This window comes from Vanessa atalanta, chromosome 2, assembly GCF_905147765.1.
Source record: "Vanessa atalanta chromosome 2, ilVanAtal1.2, whole genome shotgun sequence".
NCBI lineage: Eukaryota > Metazoa > Arthropoda > Insecta > Lepidoptera > Nymphalidae > Vanessa > Vanessa atalanta.
In genome coordinates this window covers 12,793,665-12,812,451 of record NC_061872.1, presented here as the reverse complement: position 1 = coordinate 12,812,451, position 18,787 = coordinate 12,793,665, and the positions used below count along the sequence as shown (strand labels likewise).

At 32.4% G+C, this 18,787-nt stretch overlaps 1 protein-coding gene across 7 annotated transcripts in view; it reads right to left on the bottom strand.

Moving 5' to 3' along the window:
- LOC125068588 (neuropathy target esterase sws) overlaps positions 1-18,787 on the bottom strand; it is a 35,762-nt gene that overhangs the window by 14,945 nt on the left and 2,030 nt on the right. For 4 of the 7 annotated variants that reach the window (XM_047677773.1, XM_047677811.1, XM_047677783.1 and 1 more), the window contains exons 2-15: positions 15,643-15,724; positions 13,330-13,538; positions 12,384-12,570; positions 9,302-9,447; positions 8,766-8,894; positions 7,532-7,612; positions 6,292-6,411; positions 4,503-4,604; positions 4,054-4,146; positions 3,269-3,400; positions 2,159-2,197; positions 1,156-1,252; positions 577-785; positions 174-329 (exon numbers count right to left, since the gene is read on the bottom strand). In XM_047677773.1, the coding sequence (XP_047533729.1) occupies positions 174-329; positions 577-785; positions 1,156-1,252; positions 2,159-2,197; positions 3,269-3,400; positions 4,054-4,146; positions 4,503-4,604; positions 6,292-6,411; positions 7,532-7,612; positions 8,766-8,894; positions 9,302-9,447; positions 12,384-12,570; positions 13,330-13,538; positions 15,643-15,724 (1,782 nt within the window). The remainder of the gene's footprint in view (positions 1-173; positions 330-576; positions 786-1,155; positions 1,253-2,158; positions 2,198-3,268; positions 3,401-4,053; positions 4,147-4,502; positions 4,605-6,291; positions 6,412-7,531; positions 7,613-8,765; positions 8,895-9,301; positions 9,448-12,383; positions 12,571-13,329; positions 13,539-15,642; positions 15,725-18,787) is intronic. The other 3 variants (XM_047677792.1, XM_047677802.1, XM_047677828.1) reach the window with 3 other exon arrangements.

Sequence of the window (18,787 nt, the reverse complement as noted above, 5' to 3'; positions counted from 1 at the left end):
ATTTCGCGCTGCTAACTGAAGTACAGGAGTCCCAGTTCGGCACACGTTTCATTAATTTAATAGCGATAAAAATTATTTAAATTATTTTCTAAACTTTGAACACATTTGAACAATAAATTATTATTGTTTAAAAAAAACCGGCATACGGCATTAAAAAAAATGTTTTTGCTTACAATGCCCACTAAATCTCCCTTGCCGTATTCACCAACAAGTTCCTTTTTGCCGTTGGGATGAGTTATCACGGAACGCAATCGTCCGCTAAGCACTATGAACGTGGACCCCGACTCCTCGTCTTGACGGTACACCGCTCGTCCTGATTCCAGGAATACCTGGAATTAATAAAATAGCAATGTGACTGTCATGCCAATTGTATGCCAACGATCTCAACTTTATTTGCGCTAGAAATTGTTATACAAAGATATACGATATATGGAACGCCAGCTTCTGAAATTGTATGCTAATCTGACTAAATACTGAATACTCATTGGTCGCCGGTTATGTCATCGGCTGTCATTGGGCTAAATGAAAGTCAAAAAGATTATCCTAATGGATGTGACAAATTCGAAATTATCTCACCCAATCCAAAGCGAAGTCCACTTGTCTCACAAAGGGCGAGAGACGACGCACGACTGTGTTCGCGATATGCAACACCACCGACGGTCGCTCCCTCATGATGCTGTACACCGTAGTCTTGGACAGAAGACCGATACGAGAGAAATGTTTCGCTCGGATGGAGAAAAAGCTGGGCTCCCCAGTCAATACTGCAAGACCGCCTTCGACTTCGCCTATAAAAACATTAAGCAAATGTCTTAATCGACTTTCTAATATATTACGAAATAATAGATTTCCTGTAAAGTTAAAAAAAATCTGTGAAAATTTACACACTTAATCTGTCATGACATAGCAATGATAATAATGTGCAGAAACCATCTGGGTTGATAACACCCACTCACCAAAATAAGCAGTAATACCTTTTAAAAGAACAATAGACATAGAATCTCGGAGGTCGCGGTTGGCATTTGGCGATGTATTGACCGTCTAAACATTAGTTTGTACTTCTCGGCAGTGTCTTTGGGCGAGGGTGTTGCAACCTGACCTGTATGGTATACTGATTTCCTGAAGTATATTTAAAAAAAAAATAAGAAAAAACCTCACCCGGATACGCAGTGAACATATGTACTTCACCCTCTCCCTCCGCGACTTTCTGAGATACGAGCAAAGCACCCGATAGCAGATACACGAGCGCCACGTCCTGTTATATAAATCGATCTTATTTACAAATATTTATATGATTTAAACATACTATATGAAATTTACAAAAGTACCCAGTGGCCCGACTTCTACTTCTGATTAAGATAAAAAGTAATAAAAACGCACACACATTTAAGTACGTATTTGAATATAAATAAATGACCTACTCATCAATCATCCAAAATAAAAAAAAACAACAAAGTTTGATTATACGTTCATAATTTGAAGAATACTCAAAATATTTAAGGTAAATTTCCCTCCTTAACAAATGGAGTAAGCAAGTCACCCTCTGGCAACCAAGAGACGGCAAAAGAAGTACGGGTCGTCAAGCCAGGAGATGGGAAGATGATTTGAAACAGACAGCGGGACCATTCTGGATGAGAGTAGCAAGGGACAGGACCCATTGGAGGAGGCCTTTGCCAAAAGGCACACCGAACTTAGGGTCCTCTTGTAACCCCTTGTTTAGGAATATAAGGCTATTATTATTATAAAATTTCCCTCCATAAAATAGGATCCGTACTTCCCCAAAACATTAGGACATTCCTCTAAAATGACGTGAGTAAATCTGGAATAGGCAATAATAATAACATTGAAATTAATAATTTTAAAATCTAATTTAGATGATATTAGTCACAGAAGATGTGTGTGATAAGACGGCCACGAGATAATAATTAAAAAATATATATTTATTATAATAAATATGGAGCAAAGTGATTAATTTCGACGAGGGGGAAAAACTATGACAACTATCAAAAAAGTGGTATAATGTATTTCTAGTTTCCTTTTAGAGGCTAAAGGTGGATTTTTTTGGGTTACGTATGTAATATGATATTATCGACATATTTTTTGCACAAAAATTCACACCACTCTTTGTAAACAAATCACTCGGCACATCATACATAGCTACCTGAACTATTTCCGGTTCACCCTTCACACTGTAATAGAGCTTTTGGAGGGAATCAAACGAAATACGTTATTAATGAAGAGAAATAATCATATTAGAATAAATTAGTAATCATTTTAAATGATTAAGTTTAGTATTTTTTTAATAATAGCAACTAAAATGCGAATAAAAATTAAAATATATAAATAAATTAACAATTTTATCAATCAGATCATTTAATAATAAATAGAATTAACTAATTTTAATGACCTACCATCTTACCATCTGGCATTAACTTTGTACAATTTTTTTTAATTGATTCAACGGAGGAAAACTCAGGAGATACTATGCGGTTATTCTTAACAATATATATTGCTTATCTGTCTTATTTGAGGGGCATAAGTACCGAGTTGACAGTAGAAGGAATTCATCGCTAATACTTCCTTTAATATCCACCTACCCTGAGATAGATACATAAGACTCAAATCGAAGCAATTATTATTGGAAATCTTTGAAAATGGAATATATCTAATACCTTTGTATGTAATTATTGTGTATCCTACAATTATTAATAATGTTTTATTTGACTGGATCAATCAAAATCGTCAAAGGGTGGTCCCTCCCCCCATTTTATTTCATATTAAAATTATAATAACCACAAAGAGTGAATAAGAATATTGCTGAGTTTAAGACAATTATTCTCAGATCTGGTGTATCTTCTTTTGAGCCCATTTTAGTTTGTAACACAGACAGACAGACAATCCCAACAATTGAACAATTGTGAAGTGTTGCTAGATTAAATAAATGTTTATACTTCTAAATAATCTAGATTTTATAGCAGTGGCCAAATACTATGTAACTACCTTTAATAAATACATATATATAATATATAATATATATATATATATAGGACCGATTAGTCGACTTTTATATAATATATAGTAATTTTATAAATGTGAAGTAAATCTGTCTGTCTGTCGCTTTCATAGCTAAACCACTGAACCGATTTTGATGATTTTTTTTAAACAAACGAGGATATCTTTTTAACACGGGTGCGAAAATTAGTTATACATATGTATTTTTATTTTATTATAATTAGTTTATCAGAACTCAACTATAAAATCAGGCACTGACCTTATGGCTCTCTTCCTTCATGATATATGTACCGGCGGGCAGGTCCCTTACTTGGACATTTCCTTTGAGTATTTGATCGTTATCTAGACCCAGCTCCTTGACGAAGGCTTCAGTCGCTATTTGTATTAAGGCCTGGGTGGGAAAAATTTGTTACTTTTATTATGTCAGGTATTATTTTTAATACCGAACAAGATCCAGAACCTATTTAAATCATGAATGTGTGAATACATAAACTACATCAAACAACAAATTTATTAAAAAAGGTAAGATTACCTAGAGCTCTTTGAAGGTTCAATAACCTAGACACACACTACATATATTAATTATATACCAAATAATGAAGAATAATAAAAATACGTGCCGCAAACGTATAGTACGACACAATTTAAAAGCAGCATCGTCAAATAAAAAAAAAAACAAACAATCGTTAATTTGGCGAATGTATTTGGTTATATAATATTACAAATTATTATGTTTGCATTAAAATCATTTTCGCATAACAAATAAATAAAGAATGATGATGATCTTGATGTCAATTAATTCGGATGTAATCGGTTTTACGAAATTTGACGATGCTACGTCTAAGCTGTGTCGTACTATAAGGCCTTAGCTGTTCCTAGCGATTTATTTTGTGATTAAATTCTGATGGTTGTTGACCAGGGACGTCAAATCAAAAACCAAATAGCTCATATATTTTCTGCTTACAAGTTTTTTTTGATCCGTTGATTAATACAAAAATAATGTGCCTGATTTTGGTTTAAATAAAATAAATAATGAAGGCATACCTGTTCATCCATATTATCTGTATGATGCTTCTTGAACGAGGAACCCTCTCTGGGTCTTTGGAATGATGATGTTGGCTGGACATCGGGCTGTAACTGAGATTAACGAAAAATCACATTAATTAACTATAAAATTCTGAACTTGAATTTAAATTTTATTTATGGAATATAAATTTGCTCTTGAACGCTATCTAAGTCAAGATGGGATCGACAATGGTGCGTGAAAAACTATTAAATTTAGTGTTAAAGTTTCATCCGCCTCATGCAAGATTTTTAAGTCATACGTATATGTAAACCTACAATTATTTCAAAATTCCCAAACAAAGATTAAGAAGAATTACGAGCAGAAATCACACTTCAAGTTAAGTCTCGCATCGAAAGCATTAATTAGAAAAAAACTTTCCAATAGTGAGTTTATTATTACATTAAGGAATTGGTTAGTATACAGTTACCTGTGGAGTGTTCTGTGGGGTGTTAGATGTTATATCGGGAACCATGTCCGGTCTCGGCTTCCTGCCCTGAATGTGGACGGGTGAAGACCCTTGACCCTCCTGCTATTACAGTTACAAACATCACTGTATGGCAGATTTGTGAAAAATGAACGCTTTTACCGAAAAATTTAATAATTAATTTTCAATTAAATAATAAATTCAAGTACTTGTTGAAACCTTTATTGAAACTAAGTTTTTCTATATATAGTAAAAAATCTATACTCAATCTCATAGAATAACTCAGATAAAGAGTAGCCTAAATACCGCAAACCGTCTGTCCCAAGCGTGCGCGTAGTTTGTGTTACGCACATATTTGACGAGCGACGACTTCAGATTGTATTCGTGTAGTTGTGCCGTTATAAGCTGTAAAAACTCTTCTAGCGTAATAAGTTGAGTCAATGGGGGTATTACCAAGCAACTTCTGAGCTGAGGTGACGTCATCGCAGGTATAAAAGAGTTTTTATTCTGTCTAATGCGGTATCTAGCCTATTCTAATATCTGTGGAATAATCTGATTCATATTTCAACCCAACTGGTAAACAAAATTAACAGTACATACAGCAAAGGCCATCAACCAGGATTCTTACATGTATGTAGTATTAACATAAAATGTCATTATTATAGAGTTTTAACGTGTTTTTTTCTGCCGTTTCAGGAACGTTAAATTATTAATTGTACATAAATCTATTAAAAAAAATATTTTTCCATATTTTTTTCTTTTCTCAAAAAAAAAAACATGTATTTGTACAAATTTGCACATATTCGTACACACAGTACAGTCCAAATTGAATACTAATCAAAATTATTTTTGATTAAAAATTTTAAAAAACAATGGAAACACATGATTTATGTTATTTATTTACTGTAAGTATTTCATTTATCTGTTATGTGTATCTTAGTAAAAAAAACCACCAAGATTCCCATTTCACACATGAGAATTTTACAGAAATAATACAAATTGTTTCTTCATCACTTAGTTAACAGGTATCAGTAGACTTCTACTCTTATCGTATATTCTTAGTAAAAACCCTCGATTTACCCCTAAAAGACTAATATCGAAATGATTGTATTGTCTTGGTTTTGTGTGAATTATTAAACATTAAAACACTACAACTATTTCAAACTCACACACACAAAACAAACATCACGGAAAAAAATCAACTTTATGTTATTCTGGATAATAGCTAAAAATTGAAATGGTTTCATTCAAACCATAATATTATTGACTTATTTCAAGAACTCATTGATAACAAAACATTACTATGTACCTTCAAATGTTATTTTTCATTATCTAAATGTACGATTAATCATAGTCAAATCCTGGCAACATTGAAACTGCTCAAAAAAAAATTAAATATTTAAAATTAGAAAAAATATAAATTCTTTAATAAAAATTGTATGTCGTACGCAAACCGTCTAATTAAAAACAAATTAAATAAGAATTATAATATTTTATTACATAACTGAAAATACATTGTATAAACGAATATATTAATTTATATACTCAAAGTAATAAAATCAGATTGAGAATTAATTAATCTCTGTTATTAATGAATTCTTGCTATAAGCCGACGATATAGATCATGAATTTTATATCTTAGAATCTTTGGAAGAAACTGTCAATCAACAAACTTAAGGAAAAAGCTCACTCTGTATAATACGCAATATAAATACTTAAATATCACACTGAAATATATTAAAATTTAATATGTACTTTCAAGTATTTAGTTGAAAAATGTTACCGAGCTTACCAAATGTTCTGAAACGGCTCGTTCGCTGTGGTGAGGGGAGTGCATAGTGGTGCCACTGTCTACAACTTTACTGGTCTTTGCGGGAGAGGGCATTGTCGTAGGACGACGTTTATCTCGACCCTGAAAAATTAATTTTAAATAAACTCAACTCAAACTCAAATTCCTTTATTCAATATAGAAGTATTACACTTTCTTATTGATTGTCAAGTTAAACACTACCACCGGTTCGGAAAAGAAAACACCCTGACCTGAGAAGAACCGGCGAAAGAAACTCAGTGGGACTTTTTTTTTTTTTACGTCAAATTAATTATATACATAATTATATATGAGTAGAAACAGCCAGGAGGCGATCGTTTCATTCCCAAAAATAACTTTTCTATATACTTTAACTTCTTCTATATTTTAACTTTTATTTATTTTTATAAATTTGTTATGTAATACTAGTTTCCTAAGCCAAAGTTCATTTAGATCCGGTCAGCCGTTCTTTTTTTTGTTATAGGTTGCAAACGAGCAGGAGACTCATCTGATGGAAAGTGACTACCACCGCTCATGGACATCTGCAATACCGGGGGGAGGGGGGAGGGGGGAGGGAGGAGTTTCTTGTAGGTCGTTTTGGTATGATTAAGTCAATAAACGAACATCCATCCAAACTTTCGCATTTATAATATAACAAAGATGATCCTGTGAGGGTTTGCTATCATTGTAGTCTTTTACAGGATTCCTGTATCGATTATTCTAAAGCCAGCCTAGCAATATACACAATACTCTGTTAATTCTATTTTGAAGCCAATCCAATGCAATGACAGGCTTTCCATTAAATTAACCAGACTGGTTGATAGCGTATTGAAGCAAGAAATGTTTGATGTTCTCAGTGTCAATATGATTAGTTGTAAGAGAAAATATTCAACAAGCAAAGTATCTATACTAATATTATAAACGCGAAAGTAACTCTGCCTGTCTGTTGCTCTATCAAAACCAAACCATTGAGCCGAATTTGATGAAATTTAGTATTGTATTAGCTTGAACTCCAAGAATGGACACTTGTTTAGCCTAATACCTGGTGACCAGCCACGAAATCGCTAGCAAGACCACTAGTTACAATGTAAAACTATAACAAAGTAAAAAGTGTCACGTTAGCGTCCCCCAGCTTTGCAAAAACCTCATCGCTTGAGGATAGTTGGCAGTTTATTCCTCTACGCTGTTCCAAAATAATGCAACCAAACGCGTATAGTATACTTACAGGATTAACCAGTTCAGCACTTAACCCGAGATATTGATGGAGCGCGGTAAATGTTACTCTTTGTAAACGCACCATGATTATCTGGAAAAACATATCATTATCTTTGTAAATAATCTATTATCAATGAACTTCATATATACATATATATATTAAAGTATATTAAAAAAAATGAAATGGCCCAGTGGTTAGATCGCGTGTATCTTAGCCGATGATTGCGGGTTCAAACCCAGGCAGACACCACTGAGTTTTCATGTGCTTAATTTGTGTTTATAATTAATCTCGTGCTCGGCGGTAAAGGAAAACATCGTGAGTAAAACCTGCATGTGGTTAATTTCAATGAAATTCTGCCACAAGTGTATTCCACCAACCCTTCTTCTCAAAAGGAGAGGAGGACTTAGCCCAGCAGTGGGAAATTTACCTGTTAATGTAAAAAAAAAGCAATCATATGATTTTTTTTTGTTGTAATTTTGATATGCACTTGATGTATTATTAGTGCCGGTAAATTAATTTGAGACGTTTGTTGAATTAATTGTTAACTCGAAACCGCGGGTTTTTCCATTACTGGCGGTAAACCAGGACAAAGCCTTTGTCGTCCGATCATGGTGGTAGCAAATGTGCATTAATGTGGCTGTTTCCAATTATTCCGTATCGAAGCAATACTTAATTTACAAAGAATTAAATTGTTGTCAAAGCGAACGTGCGTTTTTCTAACTTTGCGTTTTCTTTTCAATAAATATGAAAACGAGATAGATAGAATCACCAAAAACTTGATATCAGCACCGACCGACGCTGACACTACATATATAAAAAAATAAAATTGATTAGTCCGTCTGTGATCCAAAAATTACTTTCTATTTAAAGTTAATATTGTTGTTTGTGATTTACCAAAACGACGATTACTTTTATTTTTAACAGTCCGTCTGGCTGTTTGCCCGAGATTATCTTCAAAACTGGTAAATACTTTCTTAGATCGTATCTCTCAGATAATAATACAGAGAACGTTTTGTTATAGCATTGAATAGATACAAATTTCATTAGAGATTTTACTTTTTTTTTTAAAAACTCAACGTTAATTTATTAACGAAGTAAATTTGTAACCGTCGATTCTCAAGGACATCAATGCTTACAAAATTTCAAATTGACTTGGAATTTGAATTCCTTCAATAAATAAACTACCTAAATCCTCCATTTTTATATACACATAACAAATATAATTACAGATAATAAACTGTACCTGTATAACTCTGACGAATATATCTGGATACTCTTTGAAGACCTCCTGGAAAGCTCTCATCGGTAACTTTATCACCTGCGAGTCCTCTAACGCTTTTGCATTGACAGTTTTGTATGGTTGAGAATGACCCTGACGACAAAAGTATTAAAATGAATATATTAAATATTCATTTACCAAACAGATCTTTACTTATTGGTAAGGTTGGTTTGTGTAAGCCTGTTTGGGTAGGTTAGGTTAGACCGACTCGTCGTATATGATATTTGAATGATGAGTGAGCCAGCTTAATTACAGACACAAGGGACATAGCATCTTAGTTCCCAAGGTTGGCAGCGCATTGGTGATGTAAGGGAATGGTTGATATTTCGAATAGCGCCAATGTCTATGGACGGTAACGACCCCTAACCATCAGATGGCCCAATAGTCCGTCCACCTACCATAACATAAAAAGAAATATATAAAAAAATGTTTATATCTGTTATCGTACGGTTTAGCCTCGCGAGCAGAAAACAGTTAAACAATAAATAACAAATATTTACCGTCAAGACGTCGGTGAAGCTGAGCAGCGAAGTCACACTCTCCCCGGCGCGTACAATCTTCAGCGAGAGGCTGGTGCCGTCGTGATTCGTTATGTAAACGTTAACGCGTCCCGTTTGCACGACGTAAACGTTTTCGTCGGTATCGCCTGGAATTTTGAGGATTTTATTATTTTTAGTCGGAGGCAGACTATTAGGGAATTGACGGTTCTCCTCGGTAGAATCTACATTCCGAACCGGTGGTTGCTTTACTTTAAATAGTTTGTTAAATGGCCATTCAAAAGTGCTTGCAAAAGCCTACTTGAATAAAGTATATTTTGATTTGGATTGATTGATTGGATTGGTAACATATTATTGTGCACCCCTGTGCATTTCTTCAAGCTCGTTATCAGATGATAACGGCACGGGATTTGTACACTGTCAATTTCCACACTCCAGACTGCTACTGAGAACTACTCAAGAGATAACGCTTTTTAATAGCCCCGGTGTTTGACAGGATCTCTGGATACTAAGGCTTAAACGCTAGCCGGTAGATCAATGAGACGGTCAAAGGGAAGATATGTCGCAGGGCCTTTAAAAAAACCTTGCGACGTATACAGTTTTAACTAGTACTGAGGATTGATTGTCAAAGATCGTTCAGGATTACTTTATTCGTGTAGCTACGTGGATACCCACTATACTGAATTACCTAGTGTGGGCACCAACGGATAAATTAAAAAATGTTGAAACTGTTATTTTTTAAATAAATATTTTTATTTTTTTCGTTTACAGAAAGTCTTTAAAAATAATATTTTATATATTTGACAACATAGTAGTAGTAGTAGACAACATACATATAATAAACACTAGAAACACGAAAATGAAAAACAAAGGGAATTAATAAGTCGAGTTACTTATTTAAAAACTATTTACGAAGTATCTTTTTTATATAAGAACAAAGGAAGATAACAAAATTAATTAAACAAAAAAAAACCGTTGCAATTATCAGTTGCATAATACACATTCTTATCTAGTAAACAATCTTGTTTAAGATTTATTTCTTAACATTCGTCTCGAAAAACCAGATTCGTTTAAAAATAAACCATGCGCCGTTACTTCTATAAATTATATATCCTCAGAGCGGAACATCTTTTTTGTACTGTTTATTAAAATCGTAATAAAACAACACTGTGAATTTACAAATTTTTCTCAAGAGAAAAACTACATTTATATACAAAAATCGATAACTTTTTTATTTTCCTCCTGTATATATATATGGTGTATATTACACCATATTCATATTTTTCGGAAATGTTGCAAATATAATCAAAAACTAGGTCATAAATTATTATTGCGTACGGTAAAAATTATTGGCATCGAAAGGCAAATATATAGATATAATTAGCTTTGAAAACTAAACCTCGAGCGGTTTTATTCAATTAAACTATACCATGAAACGATTTACTAAAAAATAAACTTACAAACCTAAATTAAGATGTACTGAAACTATTTAAAACTTAATTGTCTCATTTTTAACAATATTTCAAAATGGCAATAGGTAAGGCCTTCGAGACTTGCAACTCTCTCTTTCGCACGATACGGATCGTGGTAAGTATGAAACAGATAGCATTTCTGAAAATACCTACTCATACCGCTTATTAAAGAAATTAGCCAATTTTTTTAAAAGTATTCGGTTTATTACGTTATAATTTTACAATCTTACGTTTGTAACAGGGCCGGGTCTACCATGTGGCTTTTTAGGCTTCAGCCCAAGGCCCTGTCGATCAAGGGTAATAAATAAGTCAAGTCAAAGTCAAAAATAGACGATAATGCGCAAGATTTACCTAATTTTATGAAATTTAACAGATCGTATGGTTTGCAGCCCTACGAATCCTGCAATTAATCAAACCCATTCGATTCATTTAATTGAAGTCTATATTCAGGTGTGTATTAAGTGGGTCTAGGGGCCCCTAAACTCACGGTCCGGCCCTGGTTTATAACGTAAATTTCGAAAGGTATATTAAACAAATAGTAACCGTCACGTACATTTTTCAAGTATAATATAACGAGCTATTTTAAAAAGCAATTTCCAAAGATTAATTAAACGTGCAGCTGCTATCGGCGTTTGAGTGTAGATTCAACGGAAACGATGCGTCAAGAAACACAGTTAGGTACTTAACGAATAAAAAACTTACATTGAATGAAATTATAAAATAATTTTATTCAAAATAATATATTTTAATTTAATCTTGATTTTTATTTATTCGCAAATTTAAGACTTAAATACGAAATATGTTGTAAATGTATAAAGTACATTCCAATGGCAGGAACGGTTAAAATGATAAACCTTATTTACATTTTTCGTGCAATATTTTTAGCTGCAAATAGTATTAATATTTATTTATAATACAATATTAATTCTGAATAAATTGCATCTTTTCTATTTAGTTTTACATATACAGTTGCGACAATAATTTAACTCACACTCTGACACCAGTTTTTCGTAAATCCATAATGAGATCTCAATCAACGATATTTTGCAAATTCAACAAGGTTCGCGGATATATATCAGTAAATATATCATGATATATTTCAATTGATTTTTATATTGATATATATCAATTGATTTTTTCCTATCTTCTGAACAACACTCATAGATCTATGCTTAAGGCCTGACTCTGAATGATTACTTTTTATGATTAGTCGATTACAAATTAATATTAAAATAAAATTAGTTGGTTATTTTTTCTCACAAACAAATGAAGATATAATAATAAAAGGTACTTGTTTTTTTAATTGTTTATTAAAATTTTCTTTCTCAAATAGATAGACACTAATTCCTTTGTTACTTTTTTTTTTAATAAAAAATGTGGTATTTCGAAACTTGTATTATTTTACAAATTTTTAAGTGTTTACAGAATGAAATTCGCTTCGTTTTCTTAGTCTAGATATATATTAGATATATATCGGATATATATAAAAAAATCGAATTTTTTTCGAACCCTGAAATTCAAGGTCAAAGTTGTCTATTTATAAATGAAATTCTATTATGAACAATAACATAGTTACTTTCGAATGTAATATTTATGCGACTAGAGAAACTTACCAACTTTAAACAGAAATGATCCAGCCGGCAGATTAAGTATTTCAGTATGTTTGCAGAGCATTAGGAAGACTGGTTTCTCGAAGTGTCCAAATACTCGAATACTGTGTAGCATATAGAGCGCGTCGGGCGGTACTCGATCGTCACTTGTCAAATCTTCTTCTAGATATTCCGCTGGAGGTTCTAATACCTAATATGGACATAAGAGTTTAACTTTTGGTCCCAATTGAATAAAATAACCAATTATTATATAGTAAATATTATTAAACCAATTATTATAATTCAATTCATCATTGGTAGAGCTTAGTGGGCCTGGGTAAATACCACTCGCAAAATATTGATTCTACCGCCAATCAAAACAGTATGCTGATTTGTTATGGTTTGAAAGATTAGTACAATTACATATACGAAAGGCATAACATCTCAGATATCACGGCTGGGGGGGGGGATCTTTGTAGCGATTAGTTCTTGTACATCGTCTTTGTCTGTATTTTGAGTTTCATTGATGCATATTATAAATAATGTTTAAGAACTGGTTTATAGTAACAGTTCCAGCATTGACGGGCGAAGTTAAATCACTATCAGGTATTTCACATAACCTTTCTAAAACAATTTAGTGATTGTGTCTCATTCATTTCATTCATTCGTTTGTCGTTCTCTATCGGTCAATACATTACAATTGTATGATGTCAATATCTATTCAGCATAAAATTATTTATTATTCCTATATTTGGTAATAACAAATTATGATATTTTTCTTATTTATTTTCGAAATTGAAACTGTTGGAGTCATTAACCTTCGTATTGTTTTTTCATTGAAGGTCTTGTTAATTCAAACGTTATTAATTAATTAATCGTAATATTCGATAGTCAATACGCAGATTTTATAATGACAACGATCATCGATCAAATTCTAAAGATAAACGTATCGTATATATCGTTCAAGTACCTTGAGTTGTTCAGGGGCCGACTCCTTCTTGAGCTGTAACAGTTTCCTCGCGAACCTCATGACGGCGCGTCGTTTCCGACCTTGTCCAGAGTTCGATATAGATTTGACTTTTCTCAACATTCGCCGCCCGTAGAAGAGCATTTTGTCGCGTTTTCGAAATCGTTTCGCCGGCTCTCCGGTCGCTGCTGTTCCCGCACATCCTAGTAACTCTAATTTTAGACAAATAAAATTGACATTAAGCAAATGTTAAAACTTCTCCTCGAACGGGATAAGGAGGTTTATGCTCAGCAGTGGGATATTAACAAGTTGGTACTATAACCGACTGTTCCTTTCGTAATGGAACACGTGTACTCTCTTGAAATAAACTGGAATAATATCCACTTCTTAGAAACTCTTTGGTAACCTATGAATAAATTTCATAACAATTTATGAAGAATATATTCGGCCATTAATTGAAAATTTAAATAACCCCGGCAGTTACTTATTTTCCTCAACGTGATGTTATTTCAAGAATTAAAAATGAATATTTCAAATTTAGATTTAAATGTAATTAGGTTTTGAAAACAAATGTGCTCGCTTAGATTGAACACGTCGTAATTATACAAAGTAAAGTTTTTATCAATTACGTAGTACTTTAAATTAGCATTTTCATTGAATATTTACGAAATCAAATAAGCAATAATCGAAGAACTTCGTCTATAATATTATATATAGTAAATGGAACTTTGCCGCTCTGAAGCTAGTTTTTCTAAGAGGCCCAAGAGACCAGTAAAAAAATATAACGAAAACAGAATTCCTATCGCAAAAATATCCTCTCGCACGACAATTAACAATAATGTTCCATTACTGAAATAAAACTAGTTTTTAACGGATTTAATCGCGTATATTAATTATTTTAACATCCCGACGTTTCGTGGTCACGGGCAGACTGCCCGAACACTGCAAAGTGCTCGAAAAATTCGTTAAAAACTAGTTTTATTTCAATGTGTAATAATCGCGAAAATCTAAGACAACATTATGTTCCATTACTGTTTATCTGCGATAAAATAATATAAAGTCAACACTAACCTAACACAAAACAACAACATCTATATCAAGAAAATAAAAACAATAAATTACAAAACAATAACAGCACGTAACGCTTCCGTCACCGGGTATCCAATGTATTATGCGTCTGGTACGCAAATAAGTATCAAACAATTAACTTATACGTATACTAGACGATTTAAACAAACTGTTCAAATATTGGTTAGAGTTATAACTTAAGTGCGTTGCAGCGCTACATCTTTATTACGTCATCTAATCAAACTATTATAACGTACAGGGCTAAATCGCTTATGTTTACTAATATTATAAATGTGAAAATAACTCTGTCTATCTCCATGTAATTCGTTGACCTTTCACGGCCAAACTACTGAACGGAATTTTGTGAAATTTAGTATGAAGCTACTTTTTATACCTATCACATGGCGACTTAACCCTAAAACGCTAAAAAGATGATTAGCTCGAACTCCAGCGAAGATCTGCTGATGTTCAGTAATAATATAAAATATAAAACGCCAAAATGTATTAAAGTAGAATATAATAAAAGCACGGGCAACTGTATGCCTTTGGATGTTGTTAAACTAAATTAAATAAATATAAACTCTAAAACAACAACTAGTAGAGAATAGTTTTCTTGCGAGAATAGTTGTCGTGGGTGCCGGGAATTTCATGACGCTTACGTTTTTGCTTCAACGTAGTGTAACAAAATGTAATCCCTATAAAGTTTACTTCATAGAAATTACAGCTTCACCTTTAATGTATCAAACAGATAAACAGACGCGACACAATGTTCCGCTATTTAATTATTCATGAATGAGCTTTGGTAGTTTTACTTGTAATATTGACAATTGAGTCAATTGCTGTCTACTTCAGAGCGGTAAACTTACGTGATGCGAACTACGCCCGACCCCAATTCTGTGAGAAAAAATAAAGCAACTTGCTTGCAACGGATTTTTTAATAACTGAACAATATATGTTGTAAAAACCAAAAGAACGAACGAGCATTACGTCGTTCACAAAACTGCCAAAAGATGGCGTTAGTGTGCCTATCTGTATTTTGTTATTTACAACAAATTCTCTTAGAATAACTCACTGACTATATTTTAATAATATATCATGATATCCAATTACGTAACATTATTGTCATAATTCACAATCACTTAACAGACATTTTTTCAATTTTGTCATATTTTTATAGTATATTTGTTAATTTAAACTCATAATAAAGAAAAACACATATTGTATATTTGAATTTAAATCAATACGTACCTTTTGAACGACATCGTTTGTAATAATAGAAGAATACCACGAGAAGCGACACTATCACGCAACCACAAAACGACCACAGCAACTGAAAAAAAAAAAATATTTAAATAAAAAAATCCAAGTCAATGTTTTTTTACACTTATCAGATAAAATAGTCGTTGATTATCACATTCAATTATTCCATTCCTACGACAGTGTTTTTTTATTATATAAATATTATTTAAAATTACAAATAGTTAATCAGCATCGTCCTCAGGTAAATTGCAAATATAAAGTTTTTTGTTGATGTTTTTTATACTGTTTATTGTAAAACAACAAATATTTAACAAAACAAGTAGATTACAATGCAATAAGAATAATTTATTCCAATTTGAAGTTGGTCTTGAGTATGATTATAGATTCTTTTGACTAGATTCTTTGACTGGCCGACGCCAGTGCGGTATAGTCTGTCTATGGGGCTTCTTCAGTACCACTTTACGATTTATTGTTATGTTTTACCCCAAAACACTAACAAAAAGCTTATCTTTTGCTTGCTTGCTTGATTTGCTCTGCTTTAAAAAAAGAAATGTAGAGACATCTATGAACAATTCCGCGTCGATTCGCCTTTCCACGAGACTGACGTACAAATAAAAAAATCATTCCATATAAAAATACCTATAACTATGAGTCTTGACGGTCCTGTGTTTCCTTGACAAATTATACCCTTATATATTGTATAAAATACTTAATTAAAGCAAATATTTTATTTAAATTCCATTAATAAATATGAGTAATACCACATTACAAAAATATTCTAAGAATTTACTGTAGGTATAATTACAACAATAAAAAAATAAAAAATAAATTATTAAATTAAATACGCCTGTCTTAACAGTTTATAAAAAATCATGAGTTTATTCACTTTTCAATGTCTGAAGATCGTATCGCCCTGGCGAGTTGAATTTGTTTTAACTTGATAACAATCAATGAAACTCTTTGACCTTGTTATATTAAAATGTTAAAATAATTATCTTTACAGGTGATTCAGTATAGTATTTTTTTTTTATGTTATCGGGCGGACGAGCAAAATGGGCCACCTGATGGTAAGTGGTCACCACCGCCCATAGACAATGGCGTTGTAAGAAATATTATCCATTCCTTACATTACCAATGCGCCAATAACATTGGGAACTAAGATGTTACGTCCCTTGTGCCTGTAGTTACACTGGCTCACTCACCCTTCAAATCGGAACACAACATTACTTAGTACTGCTGTTTGGCAGTAGAATATCTGATGAGTGGGTGGTACCTACCCAGACGGGCTTGCACAAAGCCCTACCACCAAGTAAAATTATATTTAATAAACATAAATAATTCAATAATAAACCACCTCCATTACTTAAAGCACGATCTATGAATATAAAAATATAGATACTAACCGTTCCGAACAAAAAAATACTTGGTGTTAAGGTTTTGTGCCAGCCAGTTTGAATAGGTACCTCATCATGTATTTTACCGCCAAATAGCAATACTTGGTACTGTTGTGTTCTGATTTGGAAGGCGAATGAGTGAGTGTAACTACAGACATATAGGAAACAACATATTAAGGTTGGTTGCATTGGTGATTTGAGGAATGATTAATATAATTACAGTTCCAATGTCTATAGAGAGTGGAATCCATTTACCATCAGGTCGCTAATTTACCAGTCCTCATAATTAAATGACATTAAAAATCCAAGTAGTTAACGATACTTTACCATATCTGTTTCACAGTTCTATTTTCAAAAATATATTTTAAAAATTCAGCCATTACCATATAAAAAAATGCCAAAGTCACTTAGAATTTTTTTTTCCAATTCCTATAGAGCATAAAAAAATTAATTATGTCCTTTTATTTTTAAACAATAATGACAATTTTGACATAGTTACTTTTATCGATTTTCAAAATGCGCCACTAAAAGATTGAATACAAAAAATAAGATTATCGATAATTTGAACGATCATCGATATCAACGCAGAGTAAGGAAAGAAGATTAGTTGCAATAAAATTATATAAAACCAATAAAAATAATATGTTGCGTATTAAAATGTAATAAAAATGATACAAGTATATCGTTACAGAGATATTCATTATAATTGATATCATAAATTTTACATTTACGACAGTCGCTTAGTGATTATCATGAATATACGAGCTGACCAGGGGACTTTCACGTATAGAGACATATTTGGCATAGTTTTGGCAATATCCTAGAATCCTTTCCACTTTTATACGATATTTCTACGATTTTAATGATTCTATTTTTGATTTATTTACTCATTTGCCAGACTACCTGGACTTCTTAAATCGTGGACATTTTTGAACAAATAATAATCACATCCATTTTAGTTAGATCATGCAATTGAAAAAAAAAATACAAAATAAAAAAAGAAAAAATTGAATAACCTCCTTGTTTAAGGTCGTCAAAATTATCTAACGAAATCCACCTCAAAATATCGCTTATCGCTCAGCTAGACCGTTCTCAATTCATTGCTAATTGATATAATATTTTAATTTCGTATTTTAACCTTCGACCGCTTCATAGCTGATATATCTTACTAACTTATCGTCCTAGCGCGACAACTTATACCTATCGGTATACTAATGTTTTATGCGAGTCCTAATATAATCTTTATTCTGTTCACCATAAATACCATAATAGAACAACAAAGTTTATTCTGAACTATGGAACGCGAACGGGCCGGAGGACGCTTTCGCAATAAAACTGCTATTCGTTTATTCGGAAATTGCGAAAAGCGCATTTTACGTTACCTGTTGTTTCCAATGCTCTAAACTCTAAAGCAAGATCATTACGAAATCGTTTTAAATGTAAGAGTACTATAGAAATATCGCAATAATCTTAATTGAAGACATAGATTTTGTATTGTAAACATTTTTGAAAATATGTATATGCATCGTGTCGTAGGTACATATCTTAATAAATATCAGGTCGATAGAAAAGCAAAGAATACAAATTTAAAAATATATATCTGAACTAATATTATAAAAGCGTAACAGTTTTCACTACTAAACATTACATACATTAACAGCCTGTAAATTTCCCACTGCTGGGCTAAGGCCTCCTCTCCCTTCGAGAAGAAGGTATGGAGCATATTCCACCACGCTGCT